The following is a 25,246-nucleotide window of genomic DNA, read 5'->3' as shown; positions in this document are numbered from 1 at the left end:
GGATATCTGAGGTGGATCCCTGCTTAGCATGCTGGTTTTTATGGATCATCTTTGAAGGCGCATATCTCTTCCTAGGACCCTATCTCATGTTTTGCGGATCACAGTGTTACTGTGAGTTGTTAGGTGCTATGACACTGATTGTTGAAATGCCTAAGTCCCTTTGTGGATTCCACCCTGAGTGCTTGTTGGCCTGTCTTTCTACCTCCAGAGCTGGACATCAGTTCATTTTCTGAGAGTGAATATCATTACAAATGGATTTACGGTAGAAGGATTCTTGTATTCAAAATGCCTTTTGCCCTTCTGGATCTCATTTTAAAAGCAGTTTAGTTACTCTTACTTAACCTAAGATGTAATTAAATTGTTAATGGGCAATCTTTTTGTTGTATGTTTGTACAGTGCCTAGCAAATGGGGCACTGATCGGGCTCCCTAGGCACTTGAGAATGAGATTCACAAAAGCCAACAAGCTGAGCAGCCTATACTGTATGAGAGAGGTGTTGCTTAAGCCCCACCTCTCAAAGAAATTTATACACCTAACTGGGCAGGAGAAATGTAGGGGACTTTATTGGCAGAAACTTAAATACCTAGGGAATTTAGGCACCTACTGGGTTATGCAGCAGCTGAATGGGATTTTGGAGATCTGTATTTTTGGGAACCTAAAGTAGCAGTTAAGCACCTAAATCCCTTTGTGGAAATTTCCCTTTTCCTTTGGTGGCTGAGCCATCCAACCTCAGTTCAGCTGTAACTACTTTTCAGGAGCTGGTGTGATTGACCACATATCTCCAAAGATATTATTTAATGGAAGAAACTTATTCATAGTACCACTGTTACAAACTTTACCTGTATTAGCAGGTGTTAATCTTGTTATGCTGTAAATTTCATGTGCTGTTATTGCTTTTTTTAAATCTTAAGAATTGAATTCTTTCAATAATCAGTCACGAAATATTTTGAAACTTACAGCAAATTTGATTTAAAAGTTTATAATCAACCTTAAATTAGCTGGCAGTTGCATACAAATCAGAGCATTTTAATTTTACTTCTAAAAATATGTTGGAAGATTCCTTTCAACATATTATCATTCATTCCCCCCACCCCCCCAATAATTACAGTACAGGTTGGAGTCAGTTGCAGGATTGGGGCCTAAAAACACAACACAGACAAAAGGTGGAAGAAAGAATGTATTATTCCCATTTCGTAGATGGGAAACTGAGACTCAGAGATTCAACGAATGGCCTAAAAATCACACAGGAAATCTGTGGTAGAGCTAGGAATTAAAACCAGATCTCCCGAGTCAATCTAGTGCTTTATCCATTATCTAATATCTTGTAACAAAACAACTGTTTTACCTAGAATAAAAAACTGGGCTGGTCCACTAACATTGATACTCAGTAAAATAAGTAAAGTTGATTTTTATCAACAGAAAAAGGATCTTTAAATACAGGAAACCACAACATTAAAATAAGGTGACAGTGTGACGACATATTTTCCTTAACAGATCTGGTCAGCCACGGATAGCATATATTAACTCAATGTCAAGGAAGTGTTCAGTGATGGATGAAGAAGATGAAGCAGTGCTAAACCTAATTACAAAGTGTGAATGGGACTTGAGCAAACCTCTTGGAATAACTGGATCTGCTAAAAAGGACCCTGAAGTAGAATTTCACAGTTTACAAAGTATGTTGATATACATTTAAAAATCTGTCATAAGAATTAGGTAATTAGTGAATAGTTTAAAAAGGAGATCTTCAGAGTTTAGGGGCCATATCTTTTCTGTTTTTGAATATTTTCAAATTATCACTTTAGCATTTTTAAAGCAGTCTACTTACTTTGCTTGCATAAAATAAGACTAAAATTAAAGATTTTTATGTATTGAACTGTATGTAAACATTGATATTCTTTGCTTACTTTTCCACTGAAGTCTTTATTATGCATCATATTTTATATGAAACATGCTATGTGGAAGAGAAATTGAGTAAAACCTCCATTATCTTGTGACACATCCCTTAGTAGAAACTTTGAAAAATACTATAAAATAAAAATCATAACATAAGTCCAAAAGAGCTCTGTAGAGGTGCAGTAGTAGTACTTTCCCTCCATGCAAGTACTATATCCAGAAACTTATACTGGAGCCCTAAGAATTCTGGGCCATGTCACCTCCCCCTTGAGCTATTCCCACATATTGGAAAGAACAAGTGCTTTGAGGGACTTCCTTTTGCATTTGGAAATGGGGTAGGGCTGGACTGGACCCCTGTAAAAGTAACAGGAAGACTGACGCCTCAAACTAGTGGATCAATCCTCCAAGATCCAGGGAGGCCCTGTGGCTCTCTCTAACTACCCTCTCTTCACACTTAGATGTATTATGTTGCAACCCTATTAAACTTAGCCTGTTTTATATAACAACTAAACTTTAATCCAGTCTCTGATTTCCTAAGGTATTCGCAATATGGAAGATAATGTTGGCTTTACTATGAATAGGAAATCTGAAACCAGACCCAAGAGCCTACAAATGTGGAAGCAACAAGCAAATATGCCTATGGTAAAAAAAAAAAAAAAAAAAAAACCCAAGACAGACAAACTTGTATTGTGTTGTCTTTAACTATTTGAACCTGTAAGCTACCATACAGATTTTAGGAGAAACACTAGATACACAAGTGCAGGCTTGTAGGAATGCCCTTCCTCTGGCTGTAAATGAAGTAATCTTAAATGTTTGAATCTAGTCTTTGTCAGGTATATTCAGCTTAGTTCAGTTGATGGTATTGGTTCAAAACTGGGATGGCTACCACTATTGGTTCAAAGCTCTTGTAGCTACCACTATTTTAATCACATTCAGTCCTGCTCTGAGTACGGTTAGGTAATACAATGATTAAAATGCTGGCAGTTAGACTATACTAACTCTCATTCTAATGCTACCACCAGTGGTAGCAACAGTGGGAAATTTTAGGACTCCCATTGCATAAATCTGTACTGCTACAGCTGGCCCAGGTCAGCTGACTTGGTACTGAACTGCAGGGCTATAAAATTGTAATGTAGACGTTAGGGCTCGGGCTGGAGTCCAGACTCTGCGACCCTCCCGCTTTGTGCGGTCTTAGAGCCCCACGAGCCAAAAAACAAAAATCAGCTGACCCACGTCAGCCATGCATCTTTTATTGCAGTGTAGACATAACCTTAGTGTTCTGTGAGTTGGTTAGCAGAAAAAAAGTTCAAAATGGAGCGCTGCTTTTATTGGGTGGTTGGTTTGTTTTTATTAATATAATTTCAAAAGAATGCTAGGTGCCTGACAGGCAAAATCTCTTTGGCAGAAATGGGTGGATGCTGATTAAAATCAGTCGTAGAACCAACACAGTATCCATTAATACATGTAATTACTAATGTACAGGTTGGTTTCAATCCCCATTTGGCACTGACCTGGTACGTGCCAAAATCCAAGGAATTTAAATGTTAATGCTCAGAGCCATATATAATGACCATTTTTGCCTGAATAGATTTCAGTTTACATTCACAAAGTGTCTTTTGTGTGTAGGTGCCTTTGACAGGTAATGGAAAAATATTAATCAAGACAAGTAACCTAACATTACCCATTTAGCCAAAATTAAAAAGGGAAAAATAAAGATATCCTTCTCCAAAATCTTGAGCAAATAGAGGTGTTTTCAGTGTCTTGAAGGTAAACAGCTTTGGAGTAATTTGGATCAGGAGGAGAGTGAGCTCCAAAGCCTAGGTTTCCTTCATGGAGAAGGCCCTATCGGCAGCCCCTTCCCTTTTAAACCAAGGCTATTTCTGGTTTTGGCACGTCCACTGCTTAGTAGTATTGCATGCAAAGAGAGGCTAATGCAGAATGTGCTGCAGACTCAGTGGTATTTTAGAAAAGGACCATTTAAATCTATGCTCCCGAGACTTCATTGGCTACCAATTTAATCTGGGTACAGTTCAAGATATTGGGTTTTTTTTGTCAGAAATTCATTATTGCTTGGGCCCTGACTGCTTAAGCAGCCACCTCTCTCCTTATACTTTTGTCTAACTGTTGAGACCATCAAGTCTTCTTAAATTGACTGGCCCCAAATTTACATGAGGGGTCTCATGGCAGAGTGTTTTTCAGAGGAGACTCCTCAGTTCTAGATCTTGCTCCCTTCTTTGGGAGAGAGAGGGCTTAAGGTTCTTAATCTTTGGGTCACATTGCAAAGCCCATCTGTTTTTTTGTGAGAGAGTCACTACTTTAAGTAGGCGAGTGCTTTCTGAGGCATGGAGAAAAATTTATATTTGCACCTACAGCCTGAGTCTGGCCCAGAATAAAAAAAAATTTTTTTTCAAAGGTAAGATATGAGTTAAAGTGAGAATAGAGTTTCAGAAATTACTCTTAAATTATTCCCTAGAATTTTGCACTAATGCATGGTAAGGGCTTGTCTATGTGAACATTTAGTTTGCGGCAAACAGAGGTGTGAATCTTCCCTGCCCTAGCCTGCTATGGACCAACTGTCCCTGTGGACCCTGCTAATACATCCGAAGAAGTGAGCTGTAGCTCACAAAAGCTTATGCTCAAATTAATTTGTTAGTCTCTAAGGTGCCACAAGTACTCCTTTTCTTTTTGCATATTAATAGTTTGTTAGTGTGCATTGATTTAGTTCTCTGGACTAGATCAAAGTGCACTAGCAAACTGTTAACACCCATCAGCAGGGTCCACCTGGACAGTTTAGTGTGTGGCAGATTCACACCCCAAGGTGCCATGACCATCTTGCTAAATATTTCAATGTTCTGGTCCAGTAATAAATAATAAGCTGAGTACTGTTCTGTATCTATAAAATCTACTATTGGCTTCAACATTTGTTTTCTATCTCCCTTTTGAAAGGGGGAAAAAGTAGTGGGAGAAAAGGAGAATTCTAGACAAGCACTTTCAAAATGTTTTCTTGTTAATGTATTTATTCACTTACATGTCCTTTTAATAGGAAGTACAGTTAATTCAGGGAAGACATTGCCTGCCAAAATTTCTACTGAATTGTAAACTCTAGGGCCCCAATCCTGCAAAGATTTATGCAGATCCTTAAAGTTAAGCACCTGCATACAAGACTTCATGGGTTTGGGATCTAAGTGGCAATACACTTTACGTAAAGATGAACTAAAGTTTAGAAAGTTTTCTTAATAAATTATTCAGCATACCAAACCAGTTACAATGTGTGCTCAAAAGTGCAACTATCTTTGCACTTTAAAAACAATCTTATTTTAAAATACATACCTCCTTTATTTACCTGTACTGAGTCCTGGATTCTGTGGCTTTTCCTATAATAGCTGATGATATGATTTTAAGAAGCAGAATAAGGCTTTCAAGGCATAAGTCTTGATTTGAAGCACTTTATCAGATTTGCAGTATAGTTTCCTGAGTGCTATGTTTTCATACTGATTATGTATTGATATTTTTAAATCTAGGATGGTAGTTCAGAAAACAGAAATGCGTTGAAAGTTCAGGAAACTGACAAAGGTAACAGTTGTTTGTGTGTTAACCTTGTGCTGTATATTATGTCTGTGTACAAAGAACAATCTGTAGTACAACAAATGAGTAAAGATTATGTAGTTTTTAATCTAATTTGTCAATTATAGGATATTCCAATTTAATGGGACTATTTACCATTAATTTTACTGCTATGGGAGTTTTACTGACAAATAACGGAAAAGCTGAGGGCTTCAACATGCACTGAGAGAATAATTTAATCTATTCTAGTTTTGAATCATTGACTTCATGTTTGTGTCAGATGCTTCTATCAACAATAAAATTACTCATTCTTGGCCCTGTAATAGCATTTGAAAATATTTCAGGTTCATACCTTATGCCAATAATTCTGCATCCTGTGTATTGCTATTGTGTGGAGACCTACAGGAGACTCATTTGAATGTTGAATTAGAAATTTATAAAGCTATACACACTCAGTTTCCTGAATAAAGATTTAAAACGTGGATTAATTTCAGTGCAAAAATAAACAGACATTTATTTACCATTTTTTAAAAAAAGTTAACTCTGATAGAGGATCACCAACGAGTATTCTATGTTACAAATTCCAAGATGTGTGTTTATTATGTTACTTCCTACCATCTAATTTAAGGGGATTAAATAAGTTTTTAAAACATAATATAATTTGTTTCTAGAGTACAGAAGTTTGCCTGATTGTTCACCAACTCTGCCTGTTGTACATAATACCATTAAGCAAGGGAATGAGAAAAGGAAAAATAGCACTAAAGTTACATTTTCAGACAATAAGACTGAAGATCTTCTTAAGAGAGATCCTAATCTGAAATTTCAAGATGAGGCTGAATCTTATAAAAAAATTACAACCCATGCCAATTTCACACCCCATCCAGGTAACAAATGCAGAAATGTTGTGCTCTTTCTTGAGTTGTTCAGTTAACCTCTATAATGCAAACTTTCATTGTCCCCTGTGCATTTATATGGAAGTGTCTGGTTACAGCAGTTCTGCTATCTCATTTGTGGTTTTCTGAGTGTATTTCTAATCTTTCTAGTCAGACCTCTGTTAAATCCAAATGAAAAAACAAACAAACCCCAAACTGTCTACAAATCCAGTGAATTTCCGTGTGTTCTGTATTCGTTAGTCAGCAAAGTCTGCATAGTGTACAGTCAGATGTGATTACTCAATCAGATTATAAACAACTTTTTGAAATTCTAGTCAAGATGTGACTTGCGTACATTTTTATTTACTCACAGGTTGGTGAAAGACGAGTGTGTCTCCCGCACATCACATCCGGTGGCATATAGGAGTCATAATGGAACTGCAAGGGCCCCAGAGAGAATTTTCCCTGGTGCAGGACCAGCATGGGACCAGCGTACATGGCTCCGTGCTGCCCCTCCCAATTTGACAGTACCCGGCATAGGGGCATGGCAGAAGGGAGACTGGCCATAGCATTTGGAGCAACATTACTAGGGGTTGCTCTTCAACCCAAAATAGCTGGAGAGGTTGCCATAAATTAAAGAACCCCTTGGAAACACTTTGACTTACACTAAGGGCTGTAATGGCCCTTAGAACAGGTACAATCTGGTAGACCCAAAGATGCCTGGAGCGCTGCTATCTGTGCTGAGCTTCTTGAGACATACACCACAGAATCTAGCCCAATAGCTTATTTCAGTTATTTGGGGGAGCCTCTGACTAACTCTCCCTCTCCTCCTCTTTTCTAGAGAAAACAGAGTGAGCGCTCAGAGAGAAATCATAGTAGAGACAAGGCATACCGTAGCTAGTAGAGGTCAAGCCTATGCCCCCCAGGGAGCTGCGAAGTAAAAAGTAGAGCAGAGTGAATAACTGATTTTTCAGTTTAGTGACTGAAATGAAAACAAAGTTTGTTAGAGGTCAAACAAAGTGAAATATTTTGTTACTTTTAAAATTTAAACAAGTCTAGCTAGATATCAAAATGAAACTTTGTTTTGAAACGTTGAAATGTCTCATTTAAAAAACATTGATACGAACAATTTTCTTTTGAATTTTTCTCATTTATTGAGCTGAAACTATTTTCTGAAATCAACCCAGATTTGTAAATAGATTTAATTGCCCTGAAAATGCATTTTTTTGGCAAATAAGGTATTGGACTGAAAAATTTCACCCAGCTCGAGTAGAAAAGTACCAGTGTGTTGTCTCCACTATATGGACAGCCATCTCAAGATAAAAAGTAAATAAACCCCCCAGACCTTTTTCTTCTGCAGTGAAGACATCGTCTTAAATTAGCTCTAGGAGGACTGTGCAGCAACCACAGTCCCCAGAAGGAATTTTGGTTGAAATCTTCTTGGAAGGTCTCTGATTTAATATCTGGTCCATGTCAATGGCCCCACCTAGTGGATTTTTCTAATACTGCTGTATGTTTGCCATTTTACAAGGATTGTTTAATAAATGAACTCTCCACTCATTTCCTGAAGTATGTACCCATATTCTAGACTATAGTAATGAAATACTTTTATTCAACTAGTGTCTTTCAATTTAAGTACAAAGGACTGTTGTTGGCCACATCATAAACAGCTCTCACGTAAAGAGCACTGGAGCCAAATATTACTTGGTTTGACTTACTCAGTCTTCACTGATTCCATAGCATATTAGGTTATCATGAACATTAGTACTTTAAAAGTTCTAAATGCTACTGTCATGGAATGACATTTGTACTACGCCCAAGTAGTGGCTCTGTAGTTAAATTTTTTTGGACAGTTTCCCTTAGAAATTTAATTTTGATATTAAGTCTTCCATGTAGCTTATCATGCTTACGCTTAGGACAGAGGTGTTTTTTGTTTTTGTTTTTTAATTCAGTAAATTTAAATTTGGGCTTCAATCTTAACCTGCCTCTAGTTTTTTAAACAAACATTTTACTGTAACTATTAGAATAATATCTCTACATAATGCTTGCCATTTGTTTTCAATAACATATAATTGTAAGACTGAGTGGCACTGTACATAATATTGAATGACTAGTAGACTTGGGGTAAATCTGTTATTCATTTTGAAATAATGTATATAATATGTCCTTTAGATGTCATTCAGTGAAAACATGCTTATTTCAAAGCTGAAAAAAGTTAAATTTTCCTGACCCATCCTAGTAATAAACCTGTTCTCTGAACCAATTAACTTTATAATCTCTTCACCAGTATTCAGAAAAAAATAATTCAACCCTTGTTTAAAAATGGAATGTTCATGTTTTGTTAATTTTGACTTTTGATGCTAATTTAAAAGAACAAGGTCATTCTGTTTAAGTGACTCTGTATTTTTTCTTTTGGAGACTCTCAAGAAATTTCTTCTCCAGTCCTCTCCTCTCCAAAGATACATTCACAGGCTCAGAAGATTTTTAATACATTATCAGCATCTAGATTACTTTGCAATAGAATATCACATAATGGAGGAAACCAACCAGTTCAGAACCAAACTTACCCTGCAGCTTTGCAGAAAAATAATGGACAACCTAATGTTAATGTGAATGTGTCTAAACAAGAAACCATGCAAGAGAGTGGCAGAAACCATCCCCCTTCCATTCAGGGACCTGGACCTGAAGAGCAAAGGCCAAATAGCAAAACTACAGATGTCAGAGAGGTAAATGCTAGAACAGAAGAGTTGGTAATTTCTTTAAAATGTTTAGTTTCATTATTTATTATTAGACTGAACTATTAAAATGGACAATTACTAAAGACAAAACAAAAGTGTTTAGTTTTTCCTCAACCAATACCAATTTGTCATTGGTGCACTCTTTTTATCCTTCCATGAATGGGTGCCCATAACATCCACAGTAGTTTAGCGTGGTCATTATCTGATCTGACACTGCAGAATGCTACCACTGAGGAAGATGGTTTAGGAGTGACTATTAATCTCACTGATGCAGTAAAAAAAAACCTGAGGATTGTCAAGATGACATACTGACAGTTTATGGCAAGGCCCTGTGTGCTTTGTTGTTTACTGGACCTAACCTTTGCAGCAAGGCCTCCTGACTTTTGTGGCATAGCAGCGCAGAATTCTGTGTTGCCCTGGAATTTCTGCAGCAGCTTCAAGTTAGTTAATAGAAAAATTGTTAGATCATCCTCTCCAGCTCCCTAAAAATGCAGGATTGTTTTGTTCCTTACAGTAAATAGAAATTATGATTAAAATTTTGGGAGTTGGCAACAGTCAATTTTTTGAAAATTTTTTTTTAAAATAAAAAGCAAATACCCCATGCTTATTCACAATTTGGGAGATAAATGCTATTCTTTGGCAGGAGAAAGTTTTATACTGTAGTGGCTGCAACTTCACAGAGATATACTTTTTAAAAATGAAAAATTACAATGTACTGAATATCGCAGTAGTCAGTAAACCTTGCAAAAAGACCCTGTTCTTGCAGGATTCATTTTTATATGTATCAGCTCTCCCTGATGTAATGGTTGTCTGAGAGAAGATTTTTCTGTGTATGTTTAGTAAAAGCTTCTATCTCCCTCCTGAAAATTGTCCTAGAGCAGACTGAGGTAACTGGGCACGAGACCCTTGGCTAAGTTGAGAGGGACTTAGTGTCAGATGGAGATGGAGCTTCATTAAGCTCTGCTGAAATTTAGTAGATGCTGATCTGAAAGCTCAAAAAAACTTTCAATCACTTACAACTTTTTACTTTCCCACTGCCCAAACCAAGCAGTACTGTATGTGTATGGTGTTTCAAATTCCATTTGTTTTTGCTGTAACTCTATTCAAAAATGTTTAATTACAGTTGTTGTCCTGGAGAAAACACATTTTTCTCCCTCTATGTGTATATATTACACAAGAAAAACTACATTTAAAAACATTAAGCTTGCAAATTCAAGTACTCAAAAAGTTAGAAAATGTTAGAATTAATGTTGCCTGGCCCCTTCCATGTACAGGTTATAAATAATACAATTATGTGTTCTCTAATTATGTGATCAAGTGCTGTTTTTTTTCCCCCACTGATCCATTTCCTCATTCAGTGCAAAGGAGCTTGCTCTGGGGATGAATCAGGATTGTGAAGTGAAGGAGGCTGTTGTCTGGATCACCCCTGCCTCATTTGTTGCAGAAGTTGGAAGGTGTGTAGTGAATGAGGCAGGGGATTGCAGGAAGGGAAAGGATGGTATCATGGTTAAGGCAGTTGAATTCTGCCCTCGGTATTGGATTCTGTCCTTGCCTGTGCCACAGAGTTCCTGTGCAGTGTTAGGCAAGTGACTAACCAAGTGATGGGGATGGTGCATGGCAGTCCGGTCAGCATTAGGAACTGTGAGAGGCTCAAGCATTCTCAGTGAAGATGAAATCTTTGGAGATTATGGTAACTGAAGTCTAGGAACCCTCTACTGAGCATGTGCAGACTGGTGTGTGTGTCGTCCCCCCCCCCCCCCCCGGCTTATAAATTGGCCAGATTTGGGCAAATTTATATAAGGGGGCAAACAACACATGCCTGACAAAAAGGCCACTCCCCTGTCAGATTTCAAGTCACGATTGCAAAGCATGGAGATGCCAGAGTTGTTCAGAGAAAAGATCATCAGAAGTTATTAACATGGGCAAAATGTATTTTTTCTAGCTGGGTTTTTGGAAATGACTTGTTTTGGCTGCAATTTCCCCCAACCCCCTCTTCTTCCCCCTGCCACCGCCAAAAAAAAAAAACCAGGCAAAAACACCCAACGTGTACAATTTCAATGGAAATGGTTAAAGTTTGGCAAAGTTATAAGCAACTGAAAACCGGATCTTATAGTGGGAAGTGTCAGGCAACCTTAATAGGCAGTACAGTACTACCAGCCCTGCATGTAATGATATTTTACCCTCACGTAAATAAAAAATGTTGACAAAATTGTGGTCAGAATTTTTCCTAGACAGTTCTCCTTCAGGCAGAAACCAAGCATAGGTATTTTCAGACCAAAAGTTTTCAGAAATAAAAGTGTGAGAATACTGGGAACTATGAAGGAAATTGCATCTTTAAAATTAGCTGGTACTATAAGGCCACCACTGTAATATTAGTGTTGTTTTCTATGTTTGTTTGTTTTTTAGTAACCAACACCAATTTTGGGCCAAAACTACCTGACTCTGTCCCTTTAAATTCCTCTCTTTGTTGCATGTCACATTTCTGTAGTTTTAAAGGTTATATGGACCAAATTGAAAACATTTGCAGTTCTAATGCATGAAAAAGAATTTTTTTTTTTAATTCAGGTGTTTGAAACACATCAAGTAGCAACTCAATCAGCTAATAAACATCTGTATGAAGCAACACCTATGGAACATCTTCTGGACTTAGTGGACAAATATTGGAATGGTTATAAATCACTCCACTGCAATGAGAAATTTCTTTGTAAGTAGGAAAAAGATATTTTAACAGGGATTAGTGAACAACCGAAGATTTATATAAGTGATGTATAGAAAAATCATTATTTATTGAGGCTTGCTTGAAAACACAGGAGCTTCCTGGATTAACAGATTAGTGTTTTCAGGTTTTGTGAGTTTGTGATATAATTCTATCTTGAGTAGTGTAATTTAAATGATAGATTTTAGCCTATGTCTATGGCACGATAATTAGTAATCAGATTTCCAGAACCTAATCCGATAATAATAATCCACTCAACACATTATGAACAGAAGACAGTCATAAGCAATTCCACATCAGTGCATAAGGTGGCTTTTATTTTACTTATTAATTGGACATGAAAACCAGAAGTGAATAAAAATACAGTGTTAGAATGATGGTCTCAGGCCAGACAGAAGTAAGATGTTGCACCACTAATGTTAGACCAACTAGCTTGGATCTTAATTTAGGGCTACGTTGCAACCCAGCAGCACAAGATGCCTCTGTTTTTTCTGCATCAGATACTCACATAATGGGGAACAGCACAGAAAGGGAAGCAGGCTCTTCAGAACCACTATGTCCTCTGCCTTGTGCAAATGGATGGGAGGGGGAAGAGTAGGGTGAAGGTTTGGCTTCCCTTCCCTCTTTGTCTTCCTCACCCTGTCGCATCCAGGCTAGTATAGCTGTGCTGGCATGTCAGGGAATATATGATGAGCTGGGTATAAACCTGGCACAGTGAATTAGTGAAACTCCTTTTGCTACAATCACCTATTAAAAAGGAAATTAATTCATACATTTTATTTTACCCCCACCTTAGGTGCGGTACTGCTGTAATGGATCTACTACTATCTGTGTTGCTGTCAGGGTTCCCTCCCCATTCTGCACGCTGGGGTACAGATGTGGGGACCTGCATGAAAGACCCCCTGAGCTTATTTCTATCAGCTTAGGTTAAAAACTTCCCCAAGGCACAAATCCTTTCATTGTCCTTAGACAGTATTGCTGCCACCACCAAGTGATGTAGACGAAAATTCAGGAAAAGGGTCACTTGGAGTCCCAATTCCCCCAAGCCCCTTCACCCCCTTTCCTGGGAAGGCTTGAGAATAATATACTAACCAATTGGTTACAATGTGAGCACAGACCAAACCCCTTGGTTTTTAGGACACTGAAAATCATTCAGGTTCTTAAAAGAAGAATTTTATTTATTAAAAAAAAAAAAAAAAAGGTAAGAGAATCACACCTCCAAAATCAGGATGGAAGGTAACTTCACAGGGTAAATAAAAAGATTTAAAACACAGAGGATTCCCCTCTGACTCTGCTTCACAGTTACAAAACAGGAATGAAATTACCCCTTAGCATAGGGAAAATTCACAAGCTAAAACAAAAGATAATCTAACGCATTTCCTTGCCCTTACTTACAGTTTTTGTAATCTTAGATGGGTCATTTCAGGTATGCTTTCAGGAGATGTTTTACCTGCCTGGTCTCTCTCTCTGTCCAGAGAGGGAACAAACAAAGAGAGCACAAACAAAACCTCCCCCCCCATATTTGAAAGTATCATCTTTCTTTATTGGTCCAGGTTGTTTGAGCTTCTTAACCTCTTACAGGTAAAGTGATTCAGTACATCTGGCCAGGACGGATTTTATGTTACTGTATACATAAAGGTTGTTACCCTTCCCTTAATATTTATAACTATTGCTAAGGTGCCTAAGTTACTTAACTTCACCTTTGCAGACAGAGGTCTATAAAATCATGAATAGTGTGGAGAAAGTGCATAAGGAAGTGTTATTTACCCCTTCACATAAACACTAACTGGGGGAGGGGTGTGTCACCCAGTGAAATTAATAGGAGGCAGGTTTATAAACAAATGGAAGTACTGCTTCACACAACACAGACAACCTGTGGAACTTGTTGCCAGGGGATGTTGTGGAGGTCTGAATCATCTGGCATTGGCCACTATTGGAAGACTGTATACTGGGCTGGATGGACCATTAGTCTAACCCAATATGGCCATTCTTCTATAAGTAGAATGAACAATATTAAATAGGAAAGGAGTGATGCAACTCAGATCTTTACAGATCAAAACTTCTGTGTTCTGTGAAGTATCAGAATTTCCATGTGGAGATGAATTTCCAGATGAAGGTTACGAGAATGCATAATTAAGCAACAGGTAGGGCTACTGAGCATGGTATTTTTCTAAAAAATTCATTTTGTATATGTGACAGAATGTACCCATGTCCACACCCTACACATTATTGTAATAATCTTCGTACAATGTATGCTATCATTTGGGTATCATTTGAAAACTTACAATTTGCTGGCCATTATTGTCACAATAAAATGTGTGTGGCAACATTGCATGTGAAGTTACAAGATTTCACTGTATGTTATTAACACATGTTCCAAACTGAGATTGGCAAACAGCTCTCTCTCTCAAACAAAGGAATGTGTGCTCTGCTTAATTTGCATTTAAGCAGTAAACAGAGTAATCAAGCAGGAAGGGGAAACAAAGGGTGCTTAAACAGGCTAGGAAAAGCAGTAGGGAACATCCTTCTCGTTAGACTCTTTGTTTCCTGAATTTTAGCTGGAAGTGTTTTTCAAGAGGGAGACTATAAAAAGGAGGGACAAACACCCTAAGAGAATTCCCCCTCCCGCCCCCCCGTTGTATTCATGGCACCAGAAGTGACAAAGGAAGCATTCGCTGGACTAGAGAAGGGATCCTGACCTAAGAAATTAAGTCAGTAAGACTGCTGAATGCATATGGTGAGAAACCTTGCTTGAACCTGATCTAGATTAAGTTAGGCACCAGCAGTGTTTTAACTTTATTTTCTTGTAACCCTTTCAGACTTTTGTGCCCCATTACTTGTACTCAAAGTCTCTTTATAGTTAAACTTGTTTTATTGTTTGATCTAATCCAGTGTGTTTAAATGGAAGCATCTGGGAAACTTAATTTGGGGTAGCAAGTTATGTGCATATTTTTTCTATTAAAGTAATAACAGGCTTTATATGAATTTGTAGTATCCAGGAGAGGGCTGGGTTGTACAGGGCATATATTTCTGGGGGGAATCTAAGACGGGGTGTGTGTTGGCGTCACCTGCAGGATAACCAAGGCTGGTAAGAGCCAAGGTGTGGCTGGTTGGCTGCAGCACACAGACAGACATAGCTGGGAGCGAGCTGCATGCTGGAGGCAACAGCAGCAAAGCATTGCAAAGGGCACCGTAGGTTAGAGGTCTGGGATGACACAGCTATCCATTAGTCTGGATTGTAGCATGATATGTCACAGTACAGTAAACTGAAGGGAGTAGGTGCTGCAGGCTATTTTGTTTGGGAACTCTCTTTATCATCTGCCATGAGGAATGGAGCTGCTGCCTCTGCTGGTTACAGTTTTCTTGGAACCCCCAATACATTCATGCAGCAGTGCCCTGCCCTCAAGCCTGGCATGGCTATCACTTTCTCCTAAGTGCAGCTCTTGCACACACTTGAATGAGACACTGCTGCTGGTTGGCAATGGGAGTAACTTAAAATCCTAAAAATTAGCCATCAAACATGTAATTTGTATTTCCTGGATTTTGAGTACTTGATTTATGACATAATACAGTTTTGATATTACCTTTCCATTGCAGAAATGTAGGAGTAGGATGTGTTATCAAGTTTACAGGAAAGCAATTTTCTTCAGTCCAGTTACACTTACTGAGCTGAGTTCTGCAATAAATTACTGTAGCGTAATTTCAGATTAACTCAATTGAAGTCAATAGAAATCACTGATCAGATTTTGTACCATTATCACTAACTACAGACATTGTTTGAGACCCTTGCCTAATCTGCTCTGTTCTGTTTTTAATTCACAGCTCAGGCAGGGCCTGTTTTGTCTGCAATGCAGAAATCTGCACCTGCGGATCAACAAAAAGATTCTGAAACAATGTGTCAGGAGGTGAATAATCTGCTCTTAGAGAAAAAGACTTCACAAAGTCATTTGTCTGAACAAGATCAACAATACAACATAAAGATTAACAGTCTGATGTCAGAACTGAGCACTACTCAAAAAGACATGGTGATTATGGCACTTCTGTTTTCTTCTAATGATTCTGTGGTGTGGATGAAATTGAATGCATGTGTGGTAAAACTTAAGTGTTTAATCATATCTGAGTTTCTAATTCAAACTGGAAAGATCTTGTTAGTGGGTATAGTTAATACACTAGCTTTCAATTTGTGCTGATCAGAGTTCAAATTGATTTTGATCACTGGAATATGTGAAAAGCCTGAATCTCTCTGGACTACAGAGAGCTAGTTTGTCAGTCATCACTAAGGGTATGTCTACACTGGCAGAGTTACAGCACCGCTCAGAGACCCCTGAAGGGAAACCGCTGTTGTGTGTTCACACTATCAGCTGCATGTGGAATAGCGTATTCACACTTGCAGCGGTATTTGGAGCGGTGCACTCTGGTCAGCTATCCCACAGAGCATCTCTTCCTCTTCTGCCTCTAAGAGTTGTGGGAAGATGGGGGAGGTCACGGGGCATCCTGGGTCCTATCCCCTCGCTCTGTGATCTATTGCTTTGCATCCCAGCAATCCCTGTGTTTCCATCTGCATTTGGCCCCATCTTTCAACAGTTTGTGTGCTGCGGGCTCTGCCTCTTTGGTCAGCAGGAATGGATCCCGAACTGTTGACCAGTATGCTGCTCGCTCTGTCCAACATGTCACGAGTGGCAGTGGAGTTATTCCTTAAACTATAAAGGCAAGAGGAGTGCGACATTGATCTTGCCACATGTAGTAGGTATGACATGAAATTGCTTGTGGCATTCATGGAGGTGCTGCCCACAGTGGAATGCCACTTTTGGGCTCGGGAAATAAGCACTGAGTGGTGGGATTGCATTGTCATGCACATCTGGGATGACGAGCAGTGGCTGCAGAATTTTCAGATGAGAAAAGTCACATTCATGGGACAGTGTGATGAGCTTGCCCCAGCTCTGAAGCGCAAGGATGAGAATGAGAGCAGCCCTGCAGTTGGAGAAGCGTGTGGTGATTGCGCTGTGGAAGCTGGCTACTCCAGACTGGTACCGATCGGTTGCTAACCAATTCGGAGTGGGAAAGTCGACCATTGGACTCATGTTGGCAGAAGTGTGCAGGACCATTCATCACATCCTACTCTGAAAGACCATGACTCTGGGCAACGTGTGTGATGTGGATGGCTTTGCACAAATGGGCCTCCCAAACTGCAGAGGGGCATATTCCAATTCTGACACCAGACCACCTAGCCACTGAGTACATTAATCAGAAGAGGTATTTCTCAATGGTTCTCCAAGTGCTTATGGATCACCATGGGCGTTTCACAGACAGGCTGGTCCGGAAAGGTGCATGACGCATGCATCTTTTGGAACACTGGCCTGTTCAGGAAGCTGCAAGCAGGGACTTTTTTCCCGGATCAGAAGACCACCGTTAGAGAAGTCAAAATGTCCATTGTGATACTGGGAGACCCTGCCTACCCATTAATTCCGTGGCTTATGAAGCCATACATGGGACACCTTGACACCAGCATGGAGCGGTTCAACAACAGACTGAGCAAATGCAGAATGACTGTTGAGTGTGCTTTTGGCCGTTTGAAGGCCTGCTGGCGCTGCCTATATGGGAAGCTGGACCTGGTCCATGACAATTGTGCTGTACGCTCCATAATATTTGGGAAGGGTGAAAGCTTCACTCAGGGCTGGACTGCTAAGACTCAGTGCCTGGAGGCTGAGTTTGAACATCTAGAGAACAGGGCTATTTAGAGGGGTGCAGCGCAGGGCCAAAAGGATCAGGGATGCCTTGAGGCAGTAATTTGAAGCTGAAAGCCATTAATATTTATTGCTGTGCTCACGAGTGCAGTGCTTGTAATGCTAGGAGGTGATTGGTGCAAACGATGCAACATGAAGGTTTAACACAATTGTCTGTTGCTTTGCAGGGCTGTTTGTTTCCAATTAATAGAATAAAAATAGTTTTCAAACCAACAATTCTTTTATTAAAAAACAACACCGGAGGAGAGAGTCAGTCAAACAAACAACACATCAGCACTGAGGGATGAGGGAAGGGAAGGTCCCAGGAGGAGGTGCGGTCCTGGGACGGCTAAAGATTTGTGCATGTCCGGGGGTCAAACCTCCTTTGAATTACAATGCAGGGGGTACTGTATTTCAGCAGGGCCAAACTGCAGAGGGATGGGTGTTGTGTGCAGTGGGTACTGGGAGTCACAATGCGCAGTGGATAGTGGGAGTCAACAATGCTGGACTGTGACAGGGAGGAGTGGAATGCCGCGGGTACAGACTGGAGCCAGGAGGTTGATAAGGTGTTGGCAGTGTCTGGGGGGTGCATGGGAAAGAGTTTTGCGACAGCGGCTGAAGGGGAAGTTGGGCGCGGAGCTGCTCGGTTTGCAGTGCTAGTATCTCCTGCAGTGTGTCTGCTTGGCGCTCCATCATGTTTAAAAGCTGCTCCGTGGCTTCATTCTGGCGTTCCGTGTTCTTCTTTCGGTCCCTCTTCTCGCTGTCCCGCCACTCCTTCGATTCCTGTTTTTCAGCCACTGAGTGCATCATAACGTCACGCAGAAAGTCTTCCTTAGTTCTTCATGCCTGCTTTCTAATTCTGCGTAGCCACTCAGCTGGTGATAACAACGAGGGAGGCTGGGCTCCCAAGGTCACCTCTGTGAAGTTTAAACGTAACATTTTACAGAAGCAGTATTGTTTGCAACACACGAAATGCTGATTCAGTGATTTAAAACACATTCAGTATTCACACACCTGTCACTAACTTGCTGCCCTAAGCAAGCACACATGAGCCACACGACTCCCAAAATGGTGAGTAGCAGCAGGGGCAGGGTAAATCACCCTTCCCGGACCTTGCTGTTCTCTTGGGGAGAGCCAGCATGATAGGGGGAGCCTGATAATCATTCCTGTCCCCACATTTTCCATAGAATGTGATCTTTATAGAAGATCTCGCCGCTGAGGGTGAGCAGGAAATCAAGGGAGGGTCTTCTCCAAGACTGCAGCTTCTGTCCTGTCCCTTTGTGGCTTGCCTGTGTGCAGAAATGGTTCTAACCCACCCCTTCTGTGATGGCACAGTGCTATGGGAAAGTTACAGTTAATGGGGCAAGAAACAAAGCAGTGCTGCCAAAGAACCTGCGGCAGCGGATTGGCCAGTATCTCCATGAGCGTTTCCTGGAGATCTGAAGCAGATTTCTGTGAAGTGAGGGAGTCAATCTACACCCTATTCCACTGGCATGTGGTGGTACATGCATCATACAGACACAAGCTTGCTTCTGCAACCCCCCTACCCCCAACAACTTGCCTCAGCAATTACCAAAATCAAATCCACTTACCAGGGGCCTCCTCTCCAGTTTGCACTTTGCCAAGCTCTGACAGCCTCCTCCGGGGTAGAAAAGAGCTCCTGGCTGCATGCATCTCTGACCTCCAAGTCATCCTCTGCTTCTGGGTCCCCCTTCCCCTCCTCATCCAAGATTTCCTCCTCCTGGCTCGGTCAACTCTCGACTGGCATGTGAGCCAACGAAGTATGCACAGTGGCCTTCACGATGGAGGTGGGGTTGCCGCCAAGTATAGCATCCAGCCCTTTGTAGAATCGGCAGCTCATGGGCGCAGCACCAGAGCAGTGGTTTGCCTCCCGCGACTTGTGGTAGGCATTCCACAGCTCCTTTACTTTGACCCTGCACTGCAGTGTGTCCCAGTCATGGCCCCTTTCTGTCCTGCATCGTGAAATCTGTCCATAGGTATCATAATTCGTATGGCTGGAGCACAGCTGGGAGTGGACAGCTTCCTCTCCCCAAATGCTGATGAGGTCCAGCAGTCAGCATCGCTCCAAGCGGGGGATCACCTGGTGCGTGGAGCAGGCATGGTCACCTGGTAGGATGCGTGGAGACCACTGCACACATCACCAAGCAAACAGGAAGGGGATGTTCAAAATTCCAAAGAAATTTATGGTGTGGGGATGATAGTTGGTCACGTGAGGGCTGGGCAGTAGAGTTCAAACCAAATACCAGAGATGCAAGAACAGGTTTTGTGGGACATCTCTCAGACGCCAATCGCAGCGCTGTAATCAGCCTGGGGTGTCTACACTGGCACCATGGCGCTGTACCCCCAGCACAGAAAGCTGTCTGCTTCTTGTTCGGCTGTTATTTTACAGTGCTTCAACTGCGCAGTTTCTGCGCACGAAGTGGCTTGGCAGTGTGTACTCCTCGGAAGTTACAATGCAGAAAGCTGCTTTACTGCGCAGAAACTTGCCAGTGTAGACAGGGCCTAAGGCTGGTAGGAGCTCACAGCTTACTGTGAACTGGCAACTCCTTAATCAGTACCCTCCTACAAACATCTTTCTTTATCCCTTTCCCCAGTGAGCACTTGAAAGAATTTGCAACATTCTCTTTATGAAAAAAAGGCAGTTTCTGGTTCAAGCCCAGGCACCTCCATTCTCTCTCTCAATTAGAGATTTCAGCTTGGCATCCAGTTGATTGGAATCACTGATCGCCATGCCTTTCTAACCCTGCATGTCACACTTTCAACAAGACACCTTTTCCTGTCTCACTCAAATATCCTGACTAGCACCTCCCCACTTGCTAATGACCATCTTGTTTCCAACCTCCTTTTTTCAGCAAGACTCTGAGAAAAGGCAGTCTTTTCTTTCTTCATTCTAACATCTAGCTAACTAATTTGCAAATCTCACAACGGTGAGACTGCCCTTTTGGTGATTTACCTGCCTTGCCTCATATCATCCCCCTATCTTCTCATCAAATTTGACCTACTGAACAGGTCATCCTTGATATTTTGCTATTCTGTTAGAATTACTTGCCTCTGGGAAAAAGTGGGTTTCTTCTGTTGCTCTTGTTCTGGAGAGAGCGTCACATCTACCAGCTATTCTTTCTATTACAGAGAGCCACAAGACTCTGTCCTTGGCCCTCTCCCTCTGGGGCATTTCACTGATAGTTTCAGCCCAGGATATCACAGCTACAAACTGGGTATCCAATACCATATTAATCTTGATTTATTGTCCAATTCCTCCACCTCCCATCTATTTTTGTGATTATTCAGTTTATGCAGATGTTTTTGTTGCCTCCATGTAAAATTTTACAAGGTTGTATGCACACTTGAGCAGGCAATCAGCTGTTTGCACATGCTGTTGCGTGGGTATTTATAGGTCTATTGTGCATATAAAAACTTGATTTGCATGCAAAAGTTGGCATTCAAATGCACAATTGCCTTAGGCCATGCTTTATGAAAACAGCTTTTGCCTTTAGAATAAACAAAGAATAAAACAGCAACATAAAGAGGGAAGCAGGTTAAACAGAAAAATAAGTCTTGTATAATTCTACTTCATAGTGTGATAGGATAGGAGTGCAATGGAGAGGCAAGTGAGTCCACAAATACTTCAAAATATTTGTAAATCGCATACCAAAGCTCCTGCTTGGCTATGTAACCTGAACTCTTTTGGAAATGTAGGTTTAATTGCACTTACCTTCTGATCAAACTCCCAGTAGCATCCTATCATATCAAATGGTCAGACAATTCAGAGGAATGATTCAGCTAATTTTCTCTGTGCTCATTAGCATGCACTGTGTAAGCAGCTTGTATCAACATTTTTCCTCTTCAAGTGAAATATTTTGATGCCAAGACTAAACAGTTACTAAATTTAAAAACAACGTCTAATTCCCTGTATGTTTATGAAATATATTGTGTGTGTTTTAGAGGGCTTGAACCACTTTTCCTCCCCCAAATTTTTAATAATTTCATCCTATGAAATTGAGCATTTATCAGTGATCATGCCTAATCTCTTTGCAGTTTTGCCTAGATAATGTTACTTTGATGTTTGTGGCATTTCTTGTATATCCATATGCTTAGTATAGGGAGTACTGCAAGTATTAAAGAAGGTAATTTATGGCAATTGACACATTTTTAAGCTTGACCACTGGGCAGCTTTTTCATGGAATCGAGAAGAGACTTATTTTCTTTTAGCCAATTTAACAGTGCCCATACTTAAACTGAATTAATAATTTTCAGAGTGGTAGCCGTGTTAGTCTGTATCAGCAAAAACAGAGTGCCACAAGGACTCCTCGTTGTTTTTGCTGAAATAATAATAAGAGTAAGATTTCATGTGTATCAAATGCTTTACTAAAATCCAAATATGTGTCTCTTTCCTCCCTTTAATTTTGTAATTCCATCAAAAAAGCATTCAGGTTTGTCTGAATTTGTTCTTTTTGTGAATCCATTTGGATTATTCCTGGTTGTTCCATTATCCTCTTAAAACAATGGTTCTGAATTTTAGGCTCATGATCCAAAAGTAGGTTGCCAACCCTTCCCCCCACATGGCAAGAGTTGTTTTCTATATAATCTAAACTTGATGTTAAAATGTTTATTGGTTGGTTGTAAAATTAGCTGCCTGAATGTAAATGGTTGCGGTAATAAGGTTTGAGTGTACAGTTTTCAGGACTAGGCAATTTTCAAAGTTCTCAGTGTGTGTAATTTTTACCTTGATATATTTTAAAGTGTGCCATTTGTCATCTTTATCTTCTGAAGGTAAATATCTGCTTTGGCTCAGTATGGCACAATGAATTTTAAATTAAGTTCTTATTTATTATTGCACACTTATTTGCTTTAGTTTGGGGGGTTTTGGGGGGAGATTTGGGGGAGTGGTTTGGAGGGGGGTTTTTTGGCTAAAAGCACAAAGAATTCTGGAATATAGGGGTAATGGAAGAAACATGGAGTGACTTTGGGGTCTCAGAAGGAAAAAGGGGTGTTTAAGGGGTTATAGGTGGAAGAAGATAGAGATCTAAGACCCAAATCCTGCCTGCCAGCAGTCAGCCTGAATGTTGGTCCTAGCTTTGACAGAAGGAACACTCACCTGTTCAGCGGAGTGGCTTTGCAACTCCTTTGTAGCCATTATTGCATTAGCCATGACAGTCATAACTTACTCTTTCCACATTCAAGAGGAATGGGAAATCCATGTAGTAACATATCTTCTGGTCCCTTCCAGGCTAGTCCATCATCTGCTCCATGCATAGTGACTGAGCATTTTCCTTTGACCCCAGAGGTTTTTTCTGACTGGGTGAGGCTTTTGGTATCAAGTGAGGTCTCCATTTAATGGAATACACTTCCCATGTTCTGAACTAGATCCAGCATAGATATCCAGTCTTATCAGGTGATATGTACACCTACGCCATTCTGTCGTAGGCCTCTGTGGGTATGTCTACACTACAATTAGGCACCCTCAGCTGACTCGGACTTGCAGGGCTTGGGTTGTGGGGCTGTTTAACTGCAGTGTAGATTACCAGGCTAGCTCTAGGACCCTTCCACGTCACAGGGTCCTAGAGGCCAGGCTCCAGTCTGAACCCAGAAGTCTAATTAAAACAGCCCCTTAGCCCAAGTCCCGTGAGTCCAAGTCCGTTGCCGGGGCCAGCTGCTGGTTTTTAATTGCAGTGTAGACGTCCCCTCAGACAGTTCCCATCTCAGTGGTACCTACTTGTGACACTACTCATTTTGTCATGGGGATCTCTGACAGTCAGTTGTCATCTCTCACAGAATCTGATGCAGTGGTGCTTTAGCCCTCTGGCTAAGGCACTCGAGTCCTAAGAGTTAAGAACTCAAAACAGGGTCATCTGAGAGTCTTCAGCAGGACTCTGCCCTTCTGTTCAGGGATTGTCTTCAAACGACCACTCCTTTTGATCAGTTTCCCTGTGCCCAGTCATCCCATCTGGTGGGAGACTTGTCCATCCTTCATGAGGTCCTGTCCTCCAAGATGCTTGCATCCCTGCCCAGCTTGGAAAATGGAGTGAAGAGTACGCTTATAAAATCTGCAGATGGCCCCAAGCTGGGAGAGGTGGTATGCACTTCAGAGAACAGGATTAGAATTCAAAGTGACCTTGATAAATGGGAGAATTGGTCTGAAAACAAAGATGAAATTCAATAAAGACAAGTGCAAAGTACTACGCGTAAGAAGGGGTGGGGGAAATCAAATACACAACTACAAAATCGGATTACTGGCTAGGCAGTAGTACTGCAGAATAGGACCTAAGGGGTCATAGTGGATCTCAAATATGAGCAGTTGCAGCAATGCAGTTGCAGAAAATGCTAATATCACTCAGGGGTGTATCTACAGTAGGGTTGTAAGTAAGACACTGGAGATAATAGTCCCATTCTACTTGGCCCTGGTGAGACCCCAGCTGTGTCCAGTTTTGGGCACCACGCTGGAAGAAAGATGTGGACAAATTGGAGCGAGTCCAGAGGAGAGCAAGTAAAATGAAATGTTTAGAAGAGCTGACCTCTGAGGAAAGGTTACACTTTATCTTCAGTCTTGAGAAAAGAAGACTGAGGGGAAACCTGATAAGTCTTGAGACAAGTTGAGGCGTTACAAGAGAGGGCAGTAATTAATTGCGGTCAATGCCCACTGAAGGTAGGGCAAGTAGTAATGGGCTTAATCTGCAGCAAGAGAGATTTAGTTTAAATATCAGGAAAAATACCTTGCTAAACTATAAGGACAATTAAGTACTGGAATAGGCTTCCAAGGAAAGTTTTAGAATTCCTGTCATTGGAGATTTTTAAGACCAGGTTATTCAAACATATCAGGGATGGTATAGGTATACTTGGTCCTGCCTCAGCATGAGGTAGGGGGGCTGGACTAGATGACCTGTCAAGGTCCCTTCCAGCCCTACATTTTTATGGTTCTGTATCTGATTCTTGATTGTAACTAGGCTTCTTTCATAGAGAGAGAAGCAGAGCTCTGTTACCCTTCCTGGTCAGCCAGGAAGAGAACTAGAATTTGATTTAACTCCACTCCACACCTGACATCTACTGCAGATGCAGCTGGATGGGTCCACAGGCCCTCATTAATCTCCCTGCCAGTGTGTCCCATCGCAGCCTCCTATGTGGTCTGTATCCAATCCAGGATTATTCTGTCATGACTTCACTTGGCACTGTAGGTCAATCCAGGATACTACCTTCCTTCTCGACTTGTGAGTCTTTCCTTTCCTGGGATATGGGATCCCTGTGCCATCCTGTACCTTCATCCTCCGTGCCTGAGAGCAACATGAAAGAACACAAGCAATTCTCTGCTATGGAGAATTGTTATGGCCAAGAAGCCAGATTAATTATACCATGTGTGTGAACAGCACTGTACGGGGTTTTTTTGGACTTAATTCAGTCCTTGATCTTCAGCAGCTTCAGCTGTTGCTGAGCAATCCAAAACAACTCCATCTGACAAGGAATCCAGGAAGATAGATAAGTTTGGCAAAAAGTTGTCTCTTCTGCTTGGCTGTTAGACTGCCGTTTCGAGGCAGTAATGGTCAGTTATAATTACTCTGTGAAATAAGTTCACATCACAGCACTGTGAGCCATGGATCCATGAAGAAAGTAGTTACCATTGTGACTATATGCACTCACACCCTTTGGAAAATCCCTCTTGCTATGGACAGTCAGAAGCTCACAGATACCATAAAGGCTGTGAATCTGGGTCCCTGTCTATATCTTTCCA

General features: G+C 40.9%; 1 protein-coding gene across 3 annotated transcripts in view; it reads left to right on the top strand.

Moving 5' to 3' along the window:
• Window positions 1-25,246, top strand: part of CEP72 (centrosomal protein 72) — a 67,759-nt gene that overhangs the window by 15,665 nt on the left and 26,848 nt on the right. For all 3 annotated transcript variants that reach the window (XR_014710464.1, XR_014710465.1, XM_084620895.1), the window contains exons 5-11: window positions 1,494-1,672; window positions 2,431-2,534; window positions 5,414-5,465; window positions 6,128-6,340; window positions 8,747-9,054; window positions 11,632-11,770; window positions 15,605-15,807. Coding sequence is in view for 1 of the 3 variants with exons in the window: in XM_084620895.1 (XP_084477021.1) it covers window positions 1,494-1,672; window positions 2,431-2,534; window positions 5,414-5,465; window positions 6,128-6,340; window positions 8,747-9,054; window positions 11,632-11,770; window positions 15,605-15,807 (1,198 nt within the window). In the remaining 2 variants the exon portion in view is untranslated. The remainder of the gene's footprint in view (window positions 1-1,493; window positions 1,673-2,430; window positions 2,535-5,413; window positions 5,466-6,127; window positions 6,341-8,746; window positions 9,055-11,631; window positions 11,771-15,604; window positions 15,808-25,246) is intronic.

The sequence above is a fragment of the Lepidochelys olivacea genome, assembly GCF_965140295.1.
Source record: "Lepidochelys olivacea isolate rLepOli2 genome assembly, chromosome: 2".
NCBI lineage: Eukaryota > Metazoa > Chordata > Testudines > Cheloniidae > Lepidochelys > Lepidochelys olivacea.
The sequence above is the reverse complement of the archived record's forward strand: the minus strand, read 5'-3'. Positions and strand labels throughout refer to the sequence as shown.